The sequence below is a fragment of the Amphiprion ocellaris genome, chromosome 10 (genome assembly GCF_022539595.1).
Source record: "Amphiprion ocellaris isolate individual 3 ecotype Okinawa chromosome 10, ASM2253959v1, whole genome shotgun sequence".
NCBI classification, from domain to species: Eukaryota; Metazoa; Chordata; class Actinopteri; family Pomacentridae; genus Amphiprion; species Amphiprion ocellaris.
The window spans coordinates 9407467-9432300 of NC_072775.1; the positions used below are offsets into that span (position 1 = coordinate 9407467).

Consider the following 24834-nt stretch of genomic DNA (forward strand, 5'->3'; position numbering starts at 1 on the left):
ACAATTCCCAGCAGAACATTGTATTGTAACCAGATGATTAATATTTTTCACTTCACCTGTCAGTGGTTTGAACATTGTGGCTGATCAGTAAACACTTTTTTCTCCTCACATGCCACCAAAGCAGCTCAGCCTGATGTTGTGTGATCTGTGAGCTTAGTAGAAACATCAAATTTACTAATGGAGGTCAGCTGTATACGGGAACACAGGCAAACACACTACTTTCACACATACACAGAGATGTGCGTTTCAACACAAGCACTTTCTACATTTCCGAGGATTATGATAATCTGCTTCCCTCTGTTCTCCTTTATCTCTCCCTGGTGTGAAAGTGTGAGTGTTTGCGTGCCGGAGACTGAAACTATGTCAACACAAAAAGCATTAAAAAACAAATGAAATCAAACATTCCTCCTCATATAACGGATTTATTTTTTGGTAGACTAAATGCTGATTTGATTTTTTAAACAGGTTGAAAAGTAACCATCCCATACATTGAACATTGCATTCATTCTCCCTTGTAGATAATAAGAGCAACAGTCTGCTGCAGCGGTAGAACGACTTTTCATACTAAAATGTGATAACAAGATGAAGCGATTCAAAACGGTACACATTGCAACAATGAAAAGAAGGCTGGGCGAGCGTGACAGTCAGAAAAATTCAATGTCAACATGTGCAAAATCACAACAATTAAAAAAAAAAAATCCCCACAGAATGGACCAAATAAAATCACACACCATAGTGAACTACAGTGAACGTCTTACACAAAATAAAGAATGGAAAGTGACAAAACAGGCACATTCACACACAATAATACAGGATATAGAGTGCACTCACAGACACAGATAAAACAGGAGGCACTAAACAGTAGTCTGGATATACATTCATAAAGTGCTGATTCATACACACACAGACTATGTACATTACAATGTGGAAACAGCTTTCTAATCATAAAAGTGCTTCAGAATGAGTAAGACAGACAAACTGGTAATGCTTTAGACTGAGGAAGTAAACAGTGAAGACGACATTCAAACAGCAGACAGGAAAAGACAATAAAAGACAGACTTTTTTAGCTTTTGTGAAGAGGCATCTTGCATTATAGATGACCACACAATTTAGTTTCTCTACCTGTTTACATCCACAATTAACTTAAAGACCCTGAATTACAGCTGGCTAGTGGCTATAAAGTGTGCTGCACAGAAACACAGGAGAAAGTTAAAGGGGAATTACACTGATTCTACACATCAAAAATCAGTTTAAAAGTAGTTGAAAGTCTCTCGTGGCTCCAAAGTGAACTGAGCAAAATATGATAAACTGCCTAAAGTAAGTCAGTATCAGTTGACGGTGTGGAGTAGTAAAGACTTCTGAAGCCTGGTCCTCGTCTCTGCTAATAATGATAATAATAATAATAATGATTTCACGAGCAAAACTCACCCAGAGTCTGTGAGTGAACTGCCAGTGTTGCATTGGTCATATGGGTGCCAAGAAATAGGATTTCATATAAATACTGTCAATCATGAGTCCAACAGTGTTCTAGAAATGCAGACGCTGTAAATGACTTTATGTGAAGGCATGATCAATGTGACTTTGGCAAAGGAGTGGTGTGTGGGTTTTAAATATTTCTATTCTGCATTCAGCAGGGAAGACCACAATACAGAGTGTAAAAACTCTGGAAAAAGCAAGCACTCAAAGTACTTTAAAGAATGTTCAAAGTATCTGGCAGTTAAAAATCAAGCACATTATAAATGAATCAAAAAGTTTGAACCACTTTCAAATTTTTCCCCAATCTGCGATAGAAAAAAAAAACACAAAGGAAAATACGAGAGGGAGGAGTGTTTACATCAGCTGTAAATACGACATATTTTATCAGTAGACTCAATGATAGACTGAATATAAAGATTTAAGAGTTCCACAAAGTGCTATTCATTATAAATATTTCAAACATTCATTTCCTACTCTAGTTAAATATGTACATACACAATATGCACAAACTACTGGTCGTGAGGTCAAAGGTCAGGCGGTCTGTTTCCTGAAGGTTCTGATGTTCACACCTAAGCTGGTACAGTGGACCACCGTGGAGGTTTCAGCGGGTTCAGTTCGGGTTTGCATTTCAGCATGTCTGCAAGTTTTAATCTCAATTTAAGACTTTTAGAAAACGTATCCCAATATGTTAACAGCTTCGTACTTAATGTATAAATAGAAACGGCAGACCTATGAGAATACAGGGCTGACTTTGATTTTAAAATCCATTATTAAAGACGTTAGGAAACTTTGAAGAGTCTAATTCTTAAAGAAAACTTCGTCAACACCAGCAGGCACCTTGTGCTTGTGTACAAGGTGCGAGCGAAAAGATTAGATTCTGCTCCTGTTGCGCAGGAATGCAGCGCGAAGTGGTCATGTAAATACAACCGATACGGGGAATCTTCAGTGAGGACATCGGGATGAACGTTTGTGTGGCCACAGAGGTTGGCGTGCGGCTGCGATCCAGAGACCAAACAGTCGTCTGTGCAATGAAGAGCACAAAGACTGAAAAGGTCAGGAGCAAACCGTGAGGATGCTCTTTGTTTAGTTCCACATTCAAATGGTAATGCACCAGTAAGTTGTGCCTCATGGTCAGACTGTTGATGCAGAGTTCTACTGTAACGTCTGGAGGCATCTGAGGGAAAACATTTGGTGACCTGTGGCACGATGAAGCCATTTGGGCGCTCCATCAAAGACGATTTGTTGTGTTTTGTTTTTTGATTCACCAACACAATCATTGCTCTCCACCTGTTCTACTGGCCAGTTTTGCTTCCCTGCAACTTCTACCTCTTCTTCACATGGTGGAAGAGCATTTCAAACGTGTCGCTACACAAGTGATTAAACTGAAAGGAATGGCAGCCAGTTATCAGCTCTATTTTTTGGGTTTCAGTAGGCACACACTGTATTTTTTGATTGTATCTTGTATTTCTAAAGGTATGTGAATGTTTCATAGTGCATCTAACAATCAATACCTCGACAAATCTCCTGATCTACTATGTGACGGTGTAGAGTTCGTCCTTGTCGCTCTGACAGAGTGTATATCCACACACCCGGGGTCTCCAGCTCCAGCTCCAGTTCCAGCTCCAGCCTCTGCTCCAGCCCAGCGACTCCTTGTGCTTCTCCTTCGGCGGCAGCAGGAACACCACACAGCTGGCCACCAAGATGTGCCACAGCGAGTGTGTGTAATAGTAGTTGTCCTCCGTCTCGGCAAAAATGTACAAACACACCCCGATTAGGGCGCAGAGTCCTCCTGGGATCAGGTAGAAGACCCAGCGCTGCCAAGAAGGTGGGTAACAATGTCGCCGACGGACCCCTCGATACACCTGTAAACAGAAGAGTAGCAAGAAGTTTTAATATCAGTATTTCAATGATCCCTCACCATATCGCAGTTCACTTTTCGCGGTCTCACTGTATTGCGGACTGTTATAGCGCAGGATTTTGCGGTATATAGCTATTTTTATATATTTATTTTTGCGGCGAGCTGCGTTTAAGAACGACGCTGGAGACAGAATATCTGCTTTTTATACACTGCAACTAGCAGATGCTTTTCCTTTGACACACACAGAAATCAGTACTATAGAAAATGTGACAGAAATTTATCAAACACACTCACGGTCCTGACAACACAACACTTAACCAAACTAACTAGACTTACTAAACCAATAAAACACAAACACTAATAACACTGGAACAGTAACAAAAACCACAATAATGACATTTAAACCCCAACACTCCGAACTCCCACGGTGCATTGCAGCACAACAGTTCAGTCATAGCGACCAGCTCTGCGATCGCTATATTAATTATTTTTGCTGTAAAATAAGCATTTTCTAGACTAAAACATTGAAAACAATATAAAAAAATTTTAAAAAATAATAATTAAAACATATAAAAAAACACATTTAATCGCAATAAAATGCTGATTGACTCAGCAACTTGACTCTCTGTCGCCCCACACCTCCTGTTACTATTGTACACCAGCATCATACAACCCATCCTTTTATACTGCTTTCCCTGCTACTTCAGCATGCTCTCTGTCTCCAACAGAAATAGACTCACTAAGATCACACATATAGCATCCAAAATTATTAATCTGCCCACCATGGACGTGGACATGGATGGCACTTCAGCAAAAGCTTTGTCCTCTCCGCCATTGCTGCTCTTAATCACCTGTAGTATGTTTCCCACCCATCCCTCACCAGCATGTGTGTTGTCCTATTGTCCTGTGTCTAACTGTTCATGATATGTGCATTTTTTATGTGCCTGTGACAACAAATATCCTCTTGGGGACAATAAAGGAAGGAAGGAAGGAAGGAAGGAAGGAAGGAAGGAAGGAAGGAAGGAAGGAAGGAAGGAAGGAAGGAAGGAAGGAAGGAAGGAAGGATGGATGGACGGACGGTCGGTCTGTCTGTCTGTCTATCCAACTGTAGCATCAGTCTCCTCTGTCTCCTGTGTGTAGCAGCATTCAGCATCTTGTCCGTTTCACATAGACGTCTGATTGTTGCACATAATGTTACTCTGCGGTGATGTGTGGTGTGTGGAGAGGGTTAATAAAGTTTTAAAATATATATAAATAATGAAATAAATATGGTCGGGGAGGTCTGTAACGTAAACCCCGTGATACACGTGGCACCACTGTACATCCGAGACACAATGTTTAACTACACAGAAATCTTTAGGTTCCTGGTGTGACTCATACCCAGACGATGACCATGAACAGTATGGCACAGAGGATTGGACCCAGTAGGTTCCACAGGCCTTTGCGGTCTAGTTGCATCGACATGGCTATCAGCAGAGCCCCGAGCATGAACAGAGTCTAAACAGACAAGAATATTAATGTTAATCTCTTGCAATATGTCAATTCATAGCAAAGTCGGACAACAGTATAATAGAAGAAGAGACAGTAGTCAGTGTCTTACATATTTGAATGTGTCTTTGATGCGAGCCATGCACAGGATGGTGACCCAGATAGCACAGATTGAACCCAGGAAGTCACAGTATTGTAGGGTATCATAGTCCATAATACACAATACTGCTACACCTGGCTGGTCACATGCATGGTAGAACTGTAAAAATCAGACAAGGAAAAAAAACACGGATCACAGAATGCTTCATAACTGCTCTTCAGTCAGAACAACCAGACATTAATGTTCAGTCTGCTTGCTTTCCTTGCATTGTTAGACACCTTACACAAACAGGATATCTAACACAAAGGGCCTAATAAAATCTATTAATAGCACTACAGTGTAATTTATTGCTTCACTGCACTTTTTGTTCCTTATTATGAGATGATTACATGGCACACACATCTATACCACACCAACTATGTTATTAAAGTTTAAAAATAGAATGACCCAAGCAAACACTGGCTTCGTTGGAGCTTATGGTCAAAGAATGTACACTTAGGAGACACCTGTGCTTCCATTTTCTGAAACGTCCCTCTTACACTACAAATATCAATCACTTTTGTCAGAAACACACCTCTAACATTAAATGTACAACTACAACTGTACAACTCATCACTGAGTGGTCGGGGGGGGGCAGTCATAATCACATTAGGACCAACGTGATTATTATAGAATATCGATGCACCTTAAGTAGTTTGATACAACTGTTTTCCTGCTACCTGTCAAAGCCACTTTAAATCACTTTAAAATCACTGTGCCTTGAAATGTGTAAATATTGTTTTGTTCAATAGATTTTAAAATTAGAAGTGCTTTTAATTTGATTGTACAGCAAGTTTTTGTCAGAGTATATACTAACCTTTAATGTTACTGTAACCTCACCTGCCTGTCCTGTCTTTGTTATGGTGTTGTACGTAAGCTGCTGAAAACTGTGAATTTCCCTCGGGATTAATTAGGGCTGGACCCGAATATCCAAATATTCGGTTGTTACGGTGATACCCGAATATTTATTCTGAGATCCAAATATTTGGAACCCCCCATAGCCCCTGCCCTCTCTCTCCCCCTCCTCCTCCGATCCAAATATTCAGATATTCGTCATTAATCGGGGCCGAATATCCGGAGCCCAGAAATTGCTATTTGGGCCAACCCTAGGATTAATAGTGTCTGTCTGTCTAAATGTGTTTCCATATGTATGCACTAGTGCATGTGTGTTTGAGTGCGTTACCGTGGAGAAGAACATGGTGAAGAGGTAGACGGACGCCTCGGTGATGTAGCAGCGTTTGACGGCCACCACGATGGCAGGCAGGAAAAACAGGTTGCTGAGCGTGAGCAGCAAAGTTGATGTCAACTGGTGGCTGGACGACTGAGCTGTGGAGTCATCGGTGCAGCCCCAACCACTCCAGCCTGCACACACAGACATGAAGACACAAAGTGACACTAAATGAATGCATGACTGCAATAACAGCAAACGACAGAAGGAGGACATGTTTTACTTTAGTTGACGTGAAATGCAGGCTTCGGTGATTTTAACACTACTAATCGAGGGGTGAGCTTAAGTTGAGAGACAGTGTGAATGCATTTCTGTTGGTGTGTCGTACCAGCCTTGCAGACGCAGGCAGCATACAGGTAGCTGTAGGATCTCAGGAGTCTACATTCACCATACGTCCCACAGTCTTCCACACAGGCACTGATAAACACCTCCGGCAGCACAGACACCACCGATGTATTACCACAGTTACTGCTGCAGGAAACGCAGAAACACACACAGAGCACACACACAGTTGAGCAATAAACACACAAAGCAATGACCACACCTCAGCAAACTCCAGGTTGCAAAACTGTGAGATGTCTGAATGGAGACTAACAATCTTCGAATGTAGGAAAGCTTTCAGGCTCTCACAGAAAAATGGACAAGAAATTGCATCAGCAAATTTGATCATTTTAATGTTCTGTGTACAATAAAGTTGAGGCACTTAAAGTCACTGTGTTTAAGTACGTCTAACCCAAGATTGTTGCTTTTACTACACAGAAAAGCGGCAATTTACACAGTTAACACACATATATACTAAGAGTAGAAGCATAGTAAAAACAGAATGATCCAAAATGTGCAGAAATAAAAAAAACATCCTGCATGTACAGTACTGCAGTATGTGTGCGTGTTACCTGTTGCATACCAGCTGTAAGGTGAGGTACCATGTTGCTGACTGAGGGAAAGGCAGCCTGAGCACAGATTTATTAACGCTGGCATTTACAGCAACACCGTGTCCTCCGAACAAAGCTGTCAATGAATCAAAGATTGTGTTATTTTTTTGGTCTACAACGTACATTCTCATCTAACATAAGGCCTCCAGGCACTTCAGAAAATATTCAGACTACTTCCTTTTGTTGTGTTGTAGATTTAATTCTCAACGGATAAAATTGGATTTCTCTTATCTCAACGGATAAAATTAGATTTCTCTTATCAATATATACCTAATAACCTATAATGACTTTTTTCAGCTTCCAATACATCAACTTCAAGAACTGACTGTTCACTTGCTGCCCAATACATTCCACCAAAAATCTCAGTCATTAGTTATTCACTTCACCTGTCAGTGGTTTTAATGTTTTGGCTGACTAGTGGACAGTGTGAATTAATATTATTGGGTCTGAACACTTTCTGAAGTCACTGTATTTCCTCATACATGGTTAGAGTTTTGTCCCATGATAAAGAACTATCAGAGCTGAAAATATAGCCTGTATATAAAGAGGGACAACACAACAGTTAAACAAAAGCGTTTGTTGTTTTGTGAGTATCTAATGGGGATCCAAATTAAGAAGAAAGCCAAAATATCTTGGAAGTGGGTGCTGCTATCATGCACTAATGATGCCACTGGCAACCAGACTCTGCACAGTAGTGACTTAACAAAGTTATTGATATACTGAGATATTTTGGCTTAATTTTTTAACAATTAAAAGAAGTGGGAAAACATCTATTTTTAACTAATCCAAACAAGCTTCTGGTAGAGGAAACAAAAGGGCACAAAAATATAAAATCTAATTGCATCTAAACTTCTTTTTTTGCATTTTGTAAAGATAATGTGAACACAAATATCACCTGTCTGGGTTATTTCTTATCTTATTTATCTGTTATGTTTAGTAATTAATTAAGTCCCAGCTGTTGTTTTGGGGTGTTTAATGTATTAATTCCCATGTGTGAATCTGAATCAGTGCTACTGCACCTGTGCGACAGGGTTGAGGGTGGTTCAGTTCAGTGACTGGAGCCCAGGGAGAGAGGCAAGCCACCACACTGCTGCTGGTCCCCAAGGTTGCATTAGTCTACAAATACATCACACGCCCACATGTATAAAAGACAACACATGTATCAAAGCATAACAGCAGGAAAGCTTCACTCGGAGAGTCCCAAATCTAACTACATCAGAGTGCAGTGATTCAGTGTTACTTACAGAGTTGAGTGTGAGCTGCAGGTTGAGGGTACCACCGGTGGCTTGTGTGTGCAGGGGGTAGGTGAGCAGTGTGGGGTGTGTGTTTGTAACGCTGACGCTTGGTCCGTTTACGGGCATGAACCTGATGGACAGAACATCCACCTCCTCATACAGCACTGGGATGCTCCACAGACACATCGACAACGGTGCTATCAGTGATGCAGATTCGTTGCTAAAGGTGGCTGCATCTGTAACCACGGAGCTGTTGCCCGTCGACGTTGAGTTGGTATCGCTGCTGTTGCCACGGAGCCTGCTGATGTCATCATCCGCTTTAAGGCCTACGCTTTTTGGCTTACATCCCACTGAGGTAAACACACAGACTGAGGATTGTGGGTTGCAGTAGAAACACAGAGAGTGAAACTTCAATTTAAGGTGTGTGCGTTTCAGGGTTTACCTGTGTAGTTTGAGACAATATTAAAGGTCAAAGTACGGTTGACTTGGCTGCTCTCCACGACGATGCGTAACCATGTGTGCCATGGAGGGTCAGTCAGAGCAGCAGAGCAGCCGATCCCTGAGCAGTTCACTGTTACTGGGCCCTGCTGCAGAGAAGCAGAGCCGAGCCTGAGGACCAGTGAACAGTTTCCACTCTCTGCTCCCTCTGATGAACAGTCGGCCACGGAGACCGAGAGAGACGAGACAAACTCTGGAACATACAACCTAAGACACACACAGATACAGTCAATGGACTTAATGTTGACTGATACAAAGAAACATAGCTACAACAATACAAGGAATGGAAGAACAGGAAATGAAAGGTGACCACGTGTGCGTAAACACTTCTTACTTAAGGCGTGCAGGTCTGTCAGGGGCTGCAGTCTGTGTTAGGAATGTGCCCTGCTGTAAAACAGGTGTATCTACGGCTCTAATGACTGATAACTGAGGCTGGAAGAAATAGGAGCAGGACGGAAAGCCCTAAGAGAAATGAGGAAGAAAAAGATTAATATTCTAGAGATATTCTGGTGCACAGTTCTACTAATACAGATTGATTTGAATAGAAATCCATGCAAAAGCTGAACAGTAAAACAATGAGAAACTGTCACCAAGTGCTTGCTCAAAGAGAATTGTTGGATTTCTCTCTATAATACCTTACGATGTAAAGTACCCTGAGATGGCTCAATTAGTGAATTGGTGCTATATAAATAAACGTAAATTGAAAAAGATACATTAATGCATACACAAAACAAAAATATATAGACATTTGAGATGAAATGTGAGTAGAAAATCTCTTTCAAAACACAGATATTGCTAACTAGGACAACACTACCAGCAACAACGAACAAAGCCAAAGAAAATGAGGAAGCACTGGAATGTGGTTCAGCTACATTACAAATTGAACAACCCGCCTCCCCTCTGCTCCTGTGGAACAGGTTGGGGCAAAAGGCTAAATGTACAACTAGAGCTGACAATTTATCTTGGACGTCTCAACATTATCTTGAGGCATTAATGATAGTTATACACACTTTATCAAATCTAAACCACAACAATCTGAAACAACTACAGTTAAATTCATTGAAATGCTCTTCATGACAGCTGCAGCACAATTGGATTAGAACAGAAAAATCATCACACAAATGAACAGAAAGACTAACTAACACTAACAAACAAGCTTGTACCACATCCAGCTCTATACGAACCTTCTGCTCTATGCGTCCATCATCTTCAGGCAAGTGAGCAGCAACGTACCAGTCGCCTGGAGCAGGATCCGAGATGTTAAAAGTCATGGAGCTCTGTGACGTTACCGGTAGAGTCAGAGACAAGCAGGGGCTCCAAAGGGTTGAATTGGGAAACACAGACGCTACTGGGTTTATGACTGGAGGGGAACCCCATCGGATATGTCTGGAAGAGATAGAGAGAGGTGTTACGTTAGCTGGATGAGCTGAACATAAAAAGAGCTCATACAGTGTTCCAAAACAATTGTCACGAGACAGATAAGGAAGTGTATTTTCAAAACTGACTTGCAAGGAAAATGTATAGACATTTCCATGATGGACAACTTAATATCTTACATGGTGACGTTGTGCTGACCACAGTTGAAGTTGTGGCCCTTCGTCACAGAGAAGAGCCAGCGAGCGATGGCCGTCTCCTCCGGTATGTGGAACCTCTGCAGCCTCACGCTGCCGTACCAACCATACTTAGATAACTTCTGAGCAGGTTTGGACGAAAGCTCGGATACGAAGGTCACCTGTCCGTCTGGAAGAGGAAAGGCTTTCATCAAAAAAAGATGCACAAACACAGTTTTTCTCCCTGCTGTTGTAAAGTTAGTCTCAAACGGTAGATACAGGTCACAGAAAACGAACCGTCACCATGTAAGATGCATCTTAGGGATTAATCTGGAAATCATACAAAATCAGATACCATATATTTGTAGTTTTTATGGTTCCACATGTTGATGTAGAAACTGTTAAGCGTTATTTACTGTCATTTCCATTAGAGCTGCAATGATGAATTGATTACCTATCAACTATTGATTGCTAACAATTTTAAAAATCAGTTTCAGTCATTTTTTAAAGAAAAAAAGTCCAAATTCTCTGATTCTAGCTTGTCAAATATGAACATTTTCTATTTCTTTCCTTCTTTTTGATGGTAAACTGAATATCTTTGCGTTCTGGACAAAACAAGACATTAAAGTACTTCATCTTATGCTGTGTGAAATAATGATCAGCATTTCTCACCATTTTAAAGGCCAAACAAAAGTAAAATTACAAAAGTAATTGACAGATTAATCAGCATTGAAAATAATTATTGGTTACAGCACTGATTACTGATTTCCATTTGGTATTTGTAATATGCCATGAAAGAGAAAGAAAACTATGGAAATTGGATGTTAGGGTGTTTCTACATTTTATGCTGCTATAGGACACTTTGTTTTATTTATATATATATATATATATATATATATATATATATATATATATATATATATATATATATATATATATATATATATGTATGAAAGTCCAGTGACCCTGAATCAGCCCAGGCTGCTGGTTGACTTCCCATCATACACTGAGAACCTCTCCTTTACTTTACTCTCTTTCCCTTTCCATACATTTATACACACCTATTGTATGTTACAAATTCTCTACTGTAGTTTTGTCCTCTCTATAGGTACCTTTTGTTCTGGAGCTGCTTTCTGATCTGTAATTATTGGCCTCGTAAAGCTCCCACCCTCATCCTAACTGGTTTGGGCACACGGTTGTTCTGCAAGAGCATTTCTTACATTTCTCCTACTGTTGCCAAAGACATTGCTCAGCTACAGCTGTTTACTGTCTACCACCTCTATCTACTGAACAAAAAATATGAACGCAAAATGTAACATCCCACACATTCTTTAGAAGATGGAGGAATAAGCATTTTTTGTTTTCACGCAAAGCATATCTGCGACGCATACAGTTGATGCGTATACTGTGGAAAAAAAGTATTAATTTCGAAAATTCATCATATAGTGTCAAATGCTAATAATACAAATATACAGTGAATTAGAGGATCAAAGTCCTTTAAACAGCAGTGTAACATGTCATGTGCAAGTAATGCAATGAGTGTACAAAAAAAACACCAATGATCAACAGGAGTTACTGTAACAGGCTGCACTTGCATGTAAAAGATCATCTTTTCTGACTTAGAGATAACGCTACCATACTGAATTATTAAAGAGCTACATTTAGTCAATTGTGCGCTAAAAATTTTTGTGTTGTTCAAGTAGTAACACATTTTGGACGATTAACTTAATCCACACCCTCCTCATGTGATATTAAAGAACAATGATCAGCATAGAAACACTACTTTGACCAGTGACTACAAAAGTCCACCTTAAAACAAGTTAATTAATGCGCATTTTGTATCTTGGTATCCTTCTCTTCATACATATATATTTTAATTTTATTTTTATCAGGGAGATCATACATAGTCTAACATTCATTTCAAGTTCAAATCATTCAAATATTACGCATATCTATATTCACACAATATCACGCAATAGTCTAAGACACGTTTCAGCTACTGCTCGTCCTTTCAATTACACTTTAAGCAAATGCATGCATTCCTCAAACAAATGAACAAGGAAGCTGTCATTGTCACTCATCTATTCATAAAGACACACTCACAACACAATCTATCTCTATTAAAGTAAGTCTGGTCTCTGTGGACCTATTTACTTGACCGATTTTGTTCACCACCTCAGAAATTTCTCTGATTGCATCTTCATAGCAAACGTCAGTCATTCCATAATGTAAATGTCATGTACAATTTTATACCAATCATCTAATGTTGGAGCATCTGGTTGGAACTACTGATTAGTCAAGACCTCCTCCCCCACCCCAAGTAATATTCTCATCAAGTATTTGATTTGGATTTTACAGAGTACAGGTTGACCAGTGTGTCTCTTTGACGTTAAGGTAACTTAAACAACCTGCGACTCTTAGCTAACAGACTAACATGCTAACAGCCTCCTCTGACTCCGTCCTCTCCGCTGGAAAACACTCACCGTCTGCTGAAGTCCAAGCCGTCAGGAAGACAAGAAGCAGACCTCGTAAAAAACTAACTTCCATGTTTCCTGTCGGACTGTCAGACTGTCTCCATCGCCCAGAGTCCACCTGTAATGTCTCACCTGTCTAACGGTCACAACGGACCATCGTACATATGAACACACAGACTTCTTTTTCCTTCTTCTTCTTCTTCTTCTTCTTCTCCTCTGAGGCGCCGAGGACGCTACAAGAACTATTACTGCCCTCCACAGGATAGAAATTAATCACTTCAATCACACTTCATGTTGTTGTACGACCGTTTGACTGGTTTGTAATCAGATTACAACCTGCATTTCACTTCCTGGTTTCGGTCAAAACATGTGACGTCACGACATTTGAGAAGCGCCTCCTTCAGGCCTGTCAGCATTATTATTATCAGTCAGATCTGGGGCATTTTAACAGTAAATGTCATTTAACCTACGTAAACAATGACTTATTTATGAATAAAATAAAAATAATGTTCAATTATGGATTAGATAAAATGAAATACTTCATAATATTACTTGAAGTGCCTCTCCAGTCACTGATTAAGATCAATAAGTTCATCTCTGTGTATCAGTTACTTATTAAGATTTCTGCCTTAAAATTAGAATTAAAATCTTAGAAGCAACTGTACTCTGTTGCTTGTCATCCCAGCCTCCCTCCCCATCCACCACTCGCTGCAACTCAGCGCATCAGCTCACGTACACTGTAAAAAACACAACAAAAAATATTGGGAAAAACAAGATTAAAAATCTGCCATCAAAGGTGCGAGAAAACTGTGAAAATAACAGCAAAAGTTTGTAAAATATGATTTTCTTTTCTTTTCTTTTTTTTTTAACAATCAAACTAATCAATTCTGGGTATGGCCAGCATGTAGTTTAATATGTTTTTTTCTGTAATTTTACAGAACATTTTCTTTAACAAAAAAGAAAACAAATCTGTAAAATAACAGTTTAAGGGTTCTTTCCCAATATTCAACCTTTAAACTACACAATTTATCTTTTAAATAATGGCAAATATCTGTAAACTGACAATATTTTTATTTAAAGACAGTAAAAAATAGCAATAATATCGACAGTCAAACGTTGCAAAAGAATGAGTTGCCATTTGTAAAAAAAAAATAAAAATTAATGTGACTATTATTTTGCTTTGGTCTTTTTTTCAGTTACCATGTAAAATAATGCTTTTTAATGTGATTTTTATATTTATTATCTGTATTTGAATAAAAAAAGATTTAAAAAATGGCAACATATTTAAAATCCTAACAAATTTCTGTTAGTTTGTATCCATAATTTGATCTAAATGAGAGGTAAAAATAAGCACAGGAATACACTGACTAGTATTGTTGCTTTATAAAAGACAGTCAAATGATATTAATTGCAATCAAATAAAAAATAAAAAAGAGCTACTGATTTAAAACTACAACAATACAAAATACGAACACAAACCTCCAGAAAATCTGATGTTCAAAATCTTTAAACCTGAAATGTGAAACATGGATCACATCATACAGTGCTGTGCATGTTTTCAGAGCTAAACCATATGTCTCATTTTTCATTCATAATAAAAGGATTTAGCTAATTTTCCTTTAAAACTCCTAAAATATGCAGTCAAATTAAAAAGTTATCAAACACGTCCTAAACAAAAGTGCCGTCAGAATGACACAGTGACAAACATTTATCACATTAGTCAGTGAGCATCAATCTTATTCTGACACACAGAGAGTCAAAGTGCATTTTAAACTCCATTGTATCGCTGGCAGTTCACCGTTTTAGATAATAGCTTCAACACAAAGATCATCAATCTTAACTGTTTTATAGAAGATCATAAAAATGTCACATCGTCCTGCGACTCCACCCAGCACCACTGGGCATCATAACCCAGCAAAGCTTTCTCTTTACTGGCTGCACTCTCTTCCTCTGCCTCCTTGTTAGACTGTGAGAAATCCTCCTCAGTTTGGTGAATTGTCTCTTCTGACCGTTGAGTGAAGGCAAAGGTAGCAGCATCCACTTTGGGTTTTCTTTTGGTGGATCTCTGCAGAGCTCTTCTGATGGTGTTTGCACCACCTTTAATGTGCTGTAGCGCTGCTGCGTCCGAGTGCAGCGCTTCTGACTTCGGTCCATTGGCACAAACCAAACTGTTGACAGGATTTAATGATGCCTGATCAGAACTTCTCGGAGGTTTTGCTTCACTGGACTCTGAGTGGAGGACGTCAAAGTAACTCATGCGGTTCGTCTTACCAAAGTCGGTGTGTGATGGAGGCTGCTGGTCTGCTGATTCAATGCTGCTGGTTTCAGTCAATTCCTGGAGGCAGGTCGGACTGGGGCTTTCTCTGTGGGAGTGATAGAAGAAATAATCAACCACATGTGGAGCAAAACCCCTATACTGTCAAAAAAATCCTAATTTTTAAAGAAAATAACTAAATATTTACTGTAGTTGTTTGTAATTGCATTGAGTAGTCTGCAAAACTACTAAGGAATTTTCTGTAAATTAACAACCCAAAAGTTATTTTGGAGCTAAGCTATTATCTCGGGTTCCACACTCCCCACATCCAAATCTTATTGAGCATCTGTGGGATGTGCCAGGATAAGCCTGATCTAGGTAGGTCCCACCCTGCAACCCACAGGACCCAAAGGATTCACTGGTGCTACAGAACATCCCCAGAGGTCCTGTGTCTGTGCCCCCCACTGCACTGTAAAACTGTCAAAACCACGACGGTAAAAATCTGTAAACTCTGCAACAGTTTGATGCTGTTTGTATGACACTGAATCACCGTGAATAAGTTGCATTTTAAATATTCTTGTCTCTTGAAAAAATACAGCTCCCTACTCTTGTACAGTTATTTAATGGAAAAATGCCATAATAAGTATGACATCAGCACTGTAATGTTTGCATTTATTTCTTGAAAAGAATAGTTTTTCACAGTTGTGCTGGTAATGGAAACATGCTGTAATATTCATAACAAGTACACAAGTGTAATTTTTTTATATTGTATATATATTATATTATTGAATACAATTTATACCGGTGAAATTAATGTACTTTTATCTTAATAATAGACAAATTATTTCATATTTATGACAGCTTTAACCGCAATTGTTGCTCAAAATACACATATTAAATGTTAAATACACAAACTGCTGTGCTGATAATGGAAATATTTATGTACTGTTTATAATAGGTTTCACAAACTTTATTTTTTTTATGGTATTTTCACGTAAATTTTCAAGTTTTTAAAGGCTGAAACTTTTTTTTACAGTAAAATATGGAATGAGGCACGTTTTTTAACTGTAAAGTCTCAATAGATTTATTTACCATAAATGCAGAAAATTGTTTCACCATAATTTTACGGTTGTGTTCTGGCAACCACAGCTGCCATAAAAAAAAAAAAAACAATTTTACAGTGTGGGTCAGAGGAGTTTTAGCAGCATAAAGGGGTCCAACACAATATTAGGCAGGCAGTCATAATGTTATGCCTGATTGGGTGTATACTACTATTGTTTTGCAATGCAAATACCTCTACAGATACTGAAGATTCCCCGCCTGACTTCATATTTAGCTCTAAATATTATGAATCCAACTTATACAGTCTAGTGGGCTCCTGCACAGCTGACAGACTCACAGCTCTACCTGCAGGGAGACATGGAGGGCCAGTGCTCCTCCACGGTCGCCAGGCTGCTCAGGCTGCCTGTTAAGCTGCTGCCTCGGCTGGCTAAGGTTCCTCTCTCCTCCATGAGCCAACGCATGGCCTCGATCCCTTCATGCAAGGCCACCAGCTGACGGAGAATCCTCACATCGGCAGATCGGAGCCACCTCTGAGGGGAGACAGCATTTAGTTAAGCCAGGTAAATGCCATGCAGGTGTAAATAATATGAACAGGTATGTGTGTTTGGAGAGCTGAGAGAGGAGTGAGGCCCCGGCTTGGGTTCTCATTTGACTACAATGCATGAATGAAGAGGAATGAAGAGGAATGAGGGAGGAGCAAAAGTCAGAATGTGAAAGGTGAATGAGAGGAGACAGGGGACAGGTGTGGTGAGGAGAAAGGTGACAGAGTCTGTCATTATAAATAAAAAATGAGCAGGTGAAGTGTGTCAGGAAGGAAATCAGGTTTTGACATTTCTGCAGCTCAGAGCAGAATCATGTGAGCAGAATAAACAGAGGAGCACAGAAGTGCTAAAACAAGTTGTGCAAGTTAAGGTATTGGACAAGCGTGGAAAATGTAGCTGCACCACAAAGCAAGAAAGAATCTGTCTGGGCTACTCAGAAACATGCACAAATGTGTGTTTTATATGAGAAATAAGAGCAGTCTTTACCATCTCTTGCTTCAAGTTGTTGATTTTGTCTGAAAAGCTGTCAGCAGATCTCTGGTCTCCTCTGTCCGCCACCTCATCTTCACAATCCGCAGCATCTTTCATCCAGATCAGAAGACTCTCCGGTGTTTTCCTGCCGATCTTATTTTCAAGCTCCTTTAAATCTGGGAGGGAATCGTTGAGAATTTCTTCTGCCATCCCGACTGATGTCTCCGAAGTATCCGAGAACAGCTTGTGCGTAAATCCCCTCAAGCTTCCCGACGACCACTGAGGGACACCAGACCCTCCTGTGGGTAAATCACACCAGTCGACCACACTTCCAAACAGAGCCCATGCGTTATGTTCCTGAACGCTCCACGGTTATAGATGCCCAAGAATGACAAAGTTGTCGCAGAAGCGCAGAACGCGCCATGAAAACGCTGGAAGTGCGCACGAACAAATCACGTTTCGCTGCTGGCTGCTGTCACCATTGAGGTATTGCTGGTATGTGAAGCCGGAACATGATGCTGGAAAGTGGAAATTGCTCTTTGTGTAGTCGGCGAACAATGGTGGGGGTTTGAGAGCAGCGCGGTCACATGGAGGCTTCAGTGACACCTGTGAACTGCTGAGCGCAACAGGACCACATCTAAATATATGACAGCACGCCTCCAGAGGGTCTTTATTAGCCCACTCCGATCAGAGTCTAATCCAGACATCACAGCACTGCACTGATTGTTGAATTAACTGAGGTCGTATTTCTTACTTATCTATTTATCCAATCAGCCACGTTTATTGTTAGTCAAGCCCCAAATTATTCATAATCATTCATACCCAGGGCAAATTTAGATTTTGATTTTTTGACTGTTTTTTATAGTTTAGTTTTATATGATCAGTGGGTTTCTTCTGCGTTCAAATGACATAAACAAGTCACAAAAAAGGGCAAGACAATGTAGAAGAGATGTAAATGATGCCATTTAACTATGTCTGTTTTATTCTTTATATTTTTGAACTAAAAATGATATGCCTAAAATCATTCAAACCCCCTCACAGTAATCAGCTTCAAAACCTTTATTTGCCTCCACCTCAATCAAAAAAGTTCATAATTTTGCTCAGGACTTTTCTGTGTATCTCCTGTCTTTCCTGTTTTGTAATGAGCTCTAAGTCTTGGATTCTTTCTTGTCAGTACTCCGGTCTTTAGTTTCTTTACAGATTCTCCATAGATTCAGGTCTGAACTCTGACTGGGTGATTCCACCAGGTTGATATTGTTTTCAGTAAACCATTTTCTCAATACTTTGGCTGTAAGTTTCAGATCATTGTCTTGTTGGAAGTTCGAATGCTGTCCAAGAACAAGGAAGTCTTTCTGCAGACTTTCTGACCTCAATGTTGACCTCTTCTCTGTTGAAGCTGTTTATTTTCACAAGGTTGTCCATCCTTTCGCTGAAAGTATTACGTTTCTAACACCATTTTCAACCATTTGGATGATGCTTTTGAGGTTGAATATTTTTCCTGTCTTTTACCAAACCAAAGCAACGTCTGTGTATCCAAAGAACTGTGTCCAAACATTTCCATTTTCATCTTGTCCATCCACAGACCTGATAAGCTTCCGTCTTTGTCCAGGTGACTGTTTAGCAAAGGCCAGGTGAGCTTTAGTGTGTGTGTCATGGAGAAGTCGAGTCCTACTTGTGCAGTGTGTGTCTGCTTTGACATATTGGTGCTAGAATTTGTCAGATTCGACAGGATGACCTTGGACCTTTGGACTCTTTGGATCATTCTTGCCAGTGCAGGTGTCACTTCTGGCCTCTTGAGACTATTTAATGATACTTTGAACTGTGGCCAGTGGCACTTCTGATACACTTGGATATGATTTTATAGTCTTTCCCTGTCTTGTAATCAGCCACAATGAGTAAGTATGTCTTAGTTAAGAACCCTAAGAAACCCTTAAGAAATAGTAACTTCACTAAACTCTAAGCTGGTTTTAGAAAATGACTCGTAAATTGACTGTATAAGTACTTCATCAGCTGTTTTCAGTTTGTAGTATATTAGAAAAAAGTACAAATAGTTAAAATAATGCTATTGTTTTTTGATGCTTGTTTATGTCATTTTCAGACGGAGAAAATCTATGGGTCAGAAAAAAATCACTATAACTCAAAATTTGGGATGAATATGAACAATTATTTGCTGTACTGTACATAGCATGTACTAAAAATAACCAGAGTTGACCAAAATGCTGTACATATTATAAGAAAAGCAACAAGAAGAATATGTGCTAAAAGCAAGAAAGAACCAAGAAAACCACATAAAATTAATACAAAACAGAACAGGATTGTTGAAAGATAAGAAATTATTTTAACTAATAGGTTTTTTGTTTGTACAGAAAGCCTAATAATGTTGTTACTTGAATCATTTTGGCCAAGATAATCAAGCAGTAACAGTCCCAGTTCAGAGTCCTTCACTTTTTGCACACTTTATTACATTGTAGACTTAATATTATAGAATTTTAGAAGATACAACTGGTATTCTTTCTCACCAATTTACACGCAACGCCCATAACATTTTTTTTCAACGTTAGTAAGAATCTAAAATTGAAATCTCTAACTTTCCAAAGTTCTGTGAGAGAAGTTCTGTTGAGTGAAAGAAACAGGTCTGTACAGTTGCCTCCGGCCCACTTTTAGACACAGAGACACGTGAGGACACAGTGTGGAAGCTGACATCTGCCACCCACTAAAATAGATGATTTATTTTTATTTGCCTATCATCTTGCCCCATATGAATGGCTTTCAGAATCAGAGCAGCAGCTATGGGAGCTTCCTGCTGCCTCACGATTGAGGTTAATAACAATTTTTATGAATTGTTTGACCAGCGTTTGACATGCACTGGTGAAGGAGCGATGACCTGATAGAAGGTGAAGCAACTTCCAGGAAGTATGACTTCAACTAAGTTTATGATGCTTCACAAAACACCATAGGGGGAGTCGTGCTAATGTTCTGTGTTATTATTACAATAAATAAGTCGATTTATCTGTTGTTCTTATATATAAATCTGTATATGAAGTAGTTTAAACAAGCTCCACCTGCAGCAGCCGGGTCAATATATAATTACGGGACATATTGTAACATAGTTGAGAGGTATCATAGTTGACATTTTTGCTGTTTTCAGGCATAAAATCAACATGGCTGCCTATAACCAAACACCACATGGCATTTTTACAGAAAGATTCTTCTAAATATTATATATACAGTTGAGTCAAATTGAAACTGAAATTTATTTATAAAGATATTGTAGTAAACCTGTTGACAGGTCCGTGTACGGATCTGATAATTGGATTTTCCATTCTGAAACGGGTATTGAAAAACAAAAAACGAGTGGTTATTTGATTTTCGTTTTAAAATACAAAAATTAAAATTGAAATACAAGGCATTTTTCCATTTCATGATCAAAAAGGGATATACCATTTTTTAAAAAATGCTTTGATTTTCATTTTGTATTGAGAATAATAAAAAAAATAAAATCAGTAAGAGAGAAACGAAAAAGGTCCGTTTTTATATTTTCTGAGACCGGAAGTGGTCATCAGCAAGTGTGGAGTCAAACGACAACAAGATTCTCAGAGGGCGGAACCAGAGAGCAGTGACTGGTCAGACCATAGATAATATAGAAGACAGCGCACTAGCATATCTCGTCTGCTATATATATTTATGGTTGCCACGTCTGGTAGCATCTCTGGCTGCTGTTGACCTTGTTTTTGGAGTAAAACACAGTAAGAAGATAAATACTTCTAACCAGTAGCGTTGTTTTGTTGTACGTTAAGTCAGCGACTTGTGAAGAGTTGTGTTTTGTCGTGTTTGAGCAGTTGGTCCGGACGCGTTAGCTAGCTAAGCGGCTAAGTTAGCTAGCGGGCTAATTAACACAGGTGGCTAACTTACCTCTGAACACCTGTGTTAGTTGCTGCCTGTCCGTCATTATTAGAATGACCTTCTCAACCTGTATTTCTCTGCTGTGTATTTTAGCTTTTAAAAAAGTTATTTTACTTTAAGGTTAACTGAAACCCGTTCAGCTGCACTGAAGTTTAACATTCAGCTGGTTTGAATTAAACTGCGCTTAACTTAACATTGCACATTACCTCTCTGAATCGCCATAATTTCATTAAATTCCTTCTCTCTTCCACTGCTCAAGTTCAATCCAGTATATAAAATGACATTAATAGTGAATAAACTAACAATCAGCCATTGTATTTATTTATTACTGCATGTATTTGTAGTAAAACATGAGTTGAAACATCCTACTTTTAGATCTAGAACTGCACAAGCCGTTCATTTTCAGTCACCTGACGAGTTAAACTCCCCTTTTTATGTGAGGTTGAAGCAGAAAGTCTGAGTTATAATAATAATAATAATAATAATAATAATAATAATAATAATAATAAAAAAATTTATTCATAAAGCGCTTCTCCAATAACTCAAAGACGCTGTACATAAAATACAATAAGATAAAACAAAACAGTTAATTAAAATCAATAAATAGTAAAACAAGTTCAAGATAAAATACAGAATCACTTAAGGAAAGCAGATCTAAAAAGGTGAGTCTTTAAAAGGGATTTAAATGTGGTGAGGTTGGTGCAGTCACGGAGGGCATGGGGGAGTGAGTTCCAGAGTGTGGGCGCGGCAATGGCGAAGGCTCTGTCCCCCCAATGTCGCCGGGTTAACAAAGAAAGATGTTTATAATTTGCGATACCTGTTATCTCTGACTGAGACTTTAGTTTTTGTTGAGCCGATTTACACATAGAAACTTTGTTCAGGAAGATTTCTCAGTAGCTCAGAGGACAGGCTGCTTTTTACACAACCTTGTAAGAGAATGTCTGTCAATGCTTTCAGCAGAATTTAGAAACACAACACTTCCTAAACAGATATTTTGAGGCTGTGAGGTTGAATGTTTGAGAATATATCAGTGTGTTTGTTTGTGGTCTTTCTGTTTCTAGGTGGAAGCTGAATTAGTGAGGATGACTCCTGCTCCTGTCATCTCTAAGCTCCTCACACATCTTTACCTGCACATGAGGAAAATCACTCCTGTAGAATGCAGGTATGTTTGTCTTTATTATAAATAGATGTTGCCTGGTGACCTGTCAGAAACCCATCATACAGAGTCAGCCAAAATAATGTTTACACACATCAGGAAAAGAAAAACTTGCATAAATATTTCAATACCAAATTTATTCAGACATCACAAGATTAATAAAAGTTATCTTTGGCCTCTACAATTACAAGAGGTGCTCAAAGTGGTGGCCACTGGCTTCCAGACATTTCTGTTGTGTTGTAGACATCACTTGTTGATGCTCCATTCATGAGGGTAATGCCATCTGTTGGGAAAACATTGAACAACAGGACACAGAATTATCGTGATTTAATCAAACTTTGAAAGAGGAATCTATATGTGTAGAAGTACTTATACAAATGAAATATTTCTAAAAGTTTTTCTTTTCCTGAGACAGCAGACGGCTGCATTCAAGGTGAACTCTGAACATTTGACCTGGAACAGGAATTCAATAACGGCAGCATGAGCTTCATTTCAGTCTGTAGCTGCTGAATTCATGGATGAATCATCTGGCACTAGAGAGGAAGACCATCAAACATCCACGTCAGCTGATGGAGGTCCAAGAGTCTCACCCAACAAACAACCTACAGAGTGAAGACCTCAAATCTGATTGGACGGCCTCCTATTCAGCCACATGTGTGAACAAATGCCTCTAAGCTGATTTGTTTTCTAACATAAATCTAGTCTGAGTCCTCATCTATGCCTGTGTGTTTGCTTCTTTACACCGTTGTTAACAGTTTAGGCTGTTAGATTGTTCCAGATAAGACAAGTAAAAGATACTTCAGAGCCGTTCTACCACGAGCCTGACAGGAAGAACTCCAACAGCTACTGAATGTTCCTGTGGTCCCCTTAAGGCTACAGGAGGAGTCCTACGAGGACGAGCCGGTCCACCTGATGGCGGCCAGTCGCTGTGGTTCAAAGCCAACACCGACTACGTGGACTTCTACTGGACCACACGGAGGCCTTCAAACTGGACCAACAAGTTCACCGACTCCCCGACTCGTGGGTCTGAGGACGCCGCCGAGCCTCGGTCCAGCTGGCCTCCTGTCTGTGGGTGTTTGAGTGCAGAGAGGTTTGTGGATGCATGTGAACATGTTTGTGTTGAAACAGCAGCTTTTGACTCAGTAACGCCAGGAAAAACCAAGAGCTCCTTTATTTGTGACTTCCACTAAAAAATTGATGAAAATAAGTTTGCCAGGGTTCTGACTGATAACAGATTATTAAATAATGAAAATAATCGTTGAAATATTCCTTCAAACAATCCTTTTAGGTCTACATTTCCTTTACACTGACTTCTTGGTATATGTACAAGTATTTTGGGTGGAATATATCATTAAGCCCAATGTTCAAGGGTTCTTCTGGGAATATACCATTAAACCAACCTTTTAGGTAAATGTTCCAGTATGTTGGGTAGAATATACGCACGTGGACAAAATTGTTGGTACCCCTCGGTTAATGAAAGAAAAACCCACAATGGTCACAGAGGTAATTTGAATCTGACAAAAGTAATAATAAATAAAAATTCTATGAAAATTAACCGATGAAAATCAGACATTGCTTTTGAACCGTAGTTGAACAGAATTATTTAAAAAAATAAACTCATGAAACAGGCCTGGACAAAAATGATGGTACCCTTAGAAAAGACTGAAAATAATGTGACCTTAGAGACATGTTCAATCAAGGTGTGTCCTCTAATTAGCATCACAGGTGTCTACAAACTTGTAATCAGTCAGTCGGCCTATTTATAGGGTTACAGTAGTCACTGTGCTGTTTGGTGACATGGTGTGTACCACACTAAACATGGACCAGAGGAAGCCAAGGAGAGAGTTGTCTCAGGAGAGTAGAAAGAAAATTACAGACAAGCGTGTTAAAGGTAAAGGCTAGAAGACCATCTCCAAGCAGCTTGATGTTCCTGTGACTACAGTTGCACATATTATTCAGAAATTTAAGATCCATGGGACTGTAGCCAACCTCCCTGGACGTGGCCACAGGAGGAAAATTGATACATATTGATAAAATTGATAAATGGAAGAGACGGATAATACGAATGGTAACAAATGGTAAGAGCCCAGAACAACCTCTAAAGACATTAAAGGTGAACTCCAAGGTCAAGGTACATCAGTGTCAGATCGCACCATCCGTCATCTTTTGAGCCAAAGTGGACTTCATGGGAGACGACCAAGGAGGACACCATTGTTGAAAACAAATCCTAAAAACGCCAGACTGGAATTTGCCAAACTGCATGTTGACAAACCACAAAGCTTCTGGGAGAATGTCCAATGGACAGATGAGATAAAACTGGAACTTGTTGGCAAGGCACATCAGCTCTATGTTCACAGACGCAAAAATGAAGCATATCAAGAAAAGAACACTGTCCCTACTGTGAAACATGGAGGAGGCTGTGTTATGTTCTGGGGCTGCTTTGCTGCATCTGACACAGGGTGTCTGGAATCTGTGCAGGTTACAATGAAATCTCATGACTATCAAGGTATTCTAGAGAGAAATGTGCTGCCCAGTGTCAGAAAACTTGGTCTCAGTTGCAGGTCATGG

The 24834-nt window shown here is 39.4% G+C and overlaps 2 protein-coding genes and 1 long non-coding RNA gene across 6 annotated transcripts; 1 reads left to right on the forward strand and 2 right to left on the reverse strand.

Annotated features, from left to right (window-relative positions):
• Nucleotides 1–406: 406 nt before the first annotated feature.
• pgap6 (post-glycosylphosphatidylinositol attachment to proteins 6) lies at nt 407–13203 on the reverse strand. 2 transcript variants are annotated; one of them, XM_035942719.2, is made up of 13 exons: nt 12888–13203; nt 10411–10594; nt 10039–10240; nt 9189–9316; nt 8799–9061; nt 8366–8706; nt 8141–8237; nt 7083–7197; nt 6518–6657; nt 6145–6323; nt 4935–5081; nt 4715–4831; nt 407–3338 (listed from the first exon to the last, which is right to left on the reverse strand). In XM_035942719.2, the coding sequence occupies exons 1-13, from the start codon at nt 12949–12951 to the stop codon at nt 3009–3011; spliced, it is 2307 nt and encodes a 768-aa protein (XP_035798612.2). In that variant the 5' UTR covers nt 12952–13203; the 3' UTR covers nt 407–3008. The 2 variants fall into 2 exon arrangements, with proteins under 2 accessions (XP_035798612.2, XP_023153535.2); XM_023297767.3 differs by having other exon boundaries at nt 6518–6660; nt 12888–13202.
• A 1034-nt stretch (nt 13204–14237) lies between these two features.
• On the reverse strand, nt 14238–17417 carry LOC111587573 (leucine rich adaptor protein 1-like). 2 transcript variants are annotated; one of them, XM_023297596.3, is made up of 4 exons: nt 17223–17417; nt 16540–16724; nt 15150–15241; nt 14238–15046 (listed from the first exon to the last, which is right to left on the reverse strand). In XM_023297596.3, the coding sequence occupies exons 1-4, from the start codon at nt 17415–17417 to the stop codon at nt 14745–14747; spliced, it is 774 nt and encodes a 257-aa protein (XP_023153364.2). In that variant the 3' UTR covers nt 14238–14744. The 2 variants fall into 2 exon arrangements, with proteins under 2 accessions (XP_023153364.2, XP_023153356.2); XM_023297588.3 differs by having other exon boundaries at nt 14238–15241.
• Nucleotides 16512–23081, forward strand: LOC129349798 (uncharacterized). 2 transcript variants are annotated; one of them, XR_008602926.1, is made up of 3 exons: nt 16512–16754; nt 22172–22272; nt 22763–23081. It is a non-coding gene; the product is annotated as an uncharacterized LOC129349798 (long non-coding RNA). The 2 variants fall into 2 exon arrangements; XR_008602925.1 differs by lacking the exon at nt 16512–16754 and adding an exon at nt 17565–17702 and having other exon boundaries at nt 22763–23079.
• The last annotated feature ends 1753 nt before the right edge of the window (nt 23082–24834 follow it).

What these genes read in the sequence shown, in the direction of transcription:
- pgap6 (XM_023297767.3), bottom strand. Translation starts at nt 12,951, where the DNA reads ATGGAAGTTAGTTTTTTACGAGGTCTGCTTCTTGTCTTCCTGACGGCT. An exon ending in TGCAGCTCACACTCAACTCT is followed by an intron (nt 8,238 to 8,365) that starts GTAAGTAACACT and finishes ATGTATTTGTAG; the next exon opens with ACTAATGCAACCTTGGGGAC. An exon ending in TCAAAGACACATTCAAATAT is followed by an intron (nt 4,832 to 4,934) that starts GTAAGACACTGA and finishes TTGTCTGTTTAG; the next exon opens with ACTCTGTTCATGCTCGGGGC.
- LOC111587573 (XM_023297588.3), bottom strand. Translation starts at nt 17,417, where the DNA reads ATGGCAGAAGAAATTCTCAACGATTCCCTCCCAGATTTAAAGGAGCTT. An exon ending in ACAACTTGAAGCAAGAGATG is followed by an intron (nt 16,725 to 17,222) that starts GTAAAGACTGCT and finishes GTCTCCCCTCAG; the next exon opens with AGGTGGCTCCGATCTGCCGA. An exon ending in CCCTCCATGTCTCCCTGCAG is followed by an intron (nt 15,242 to 16,539) that starts GTAGAGCTGTGA and finishes TCACTCCCACAG; the next exon opens with AGAAAGCCCCAGTCCGACCT.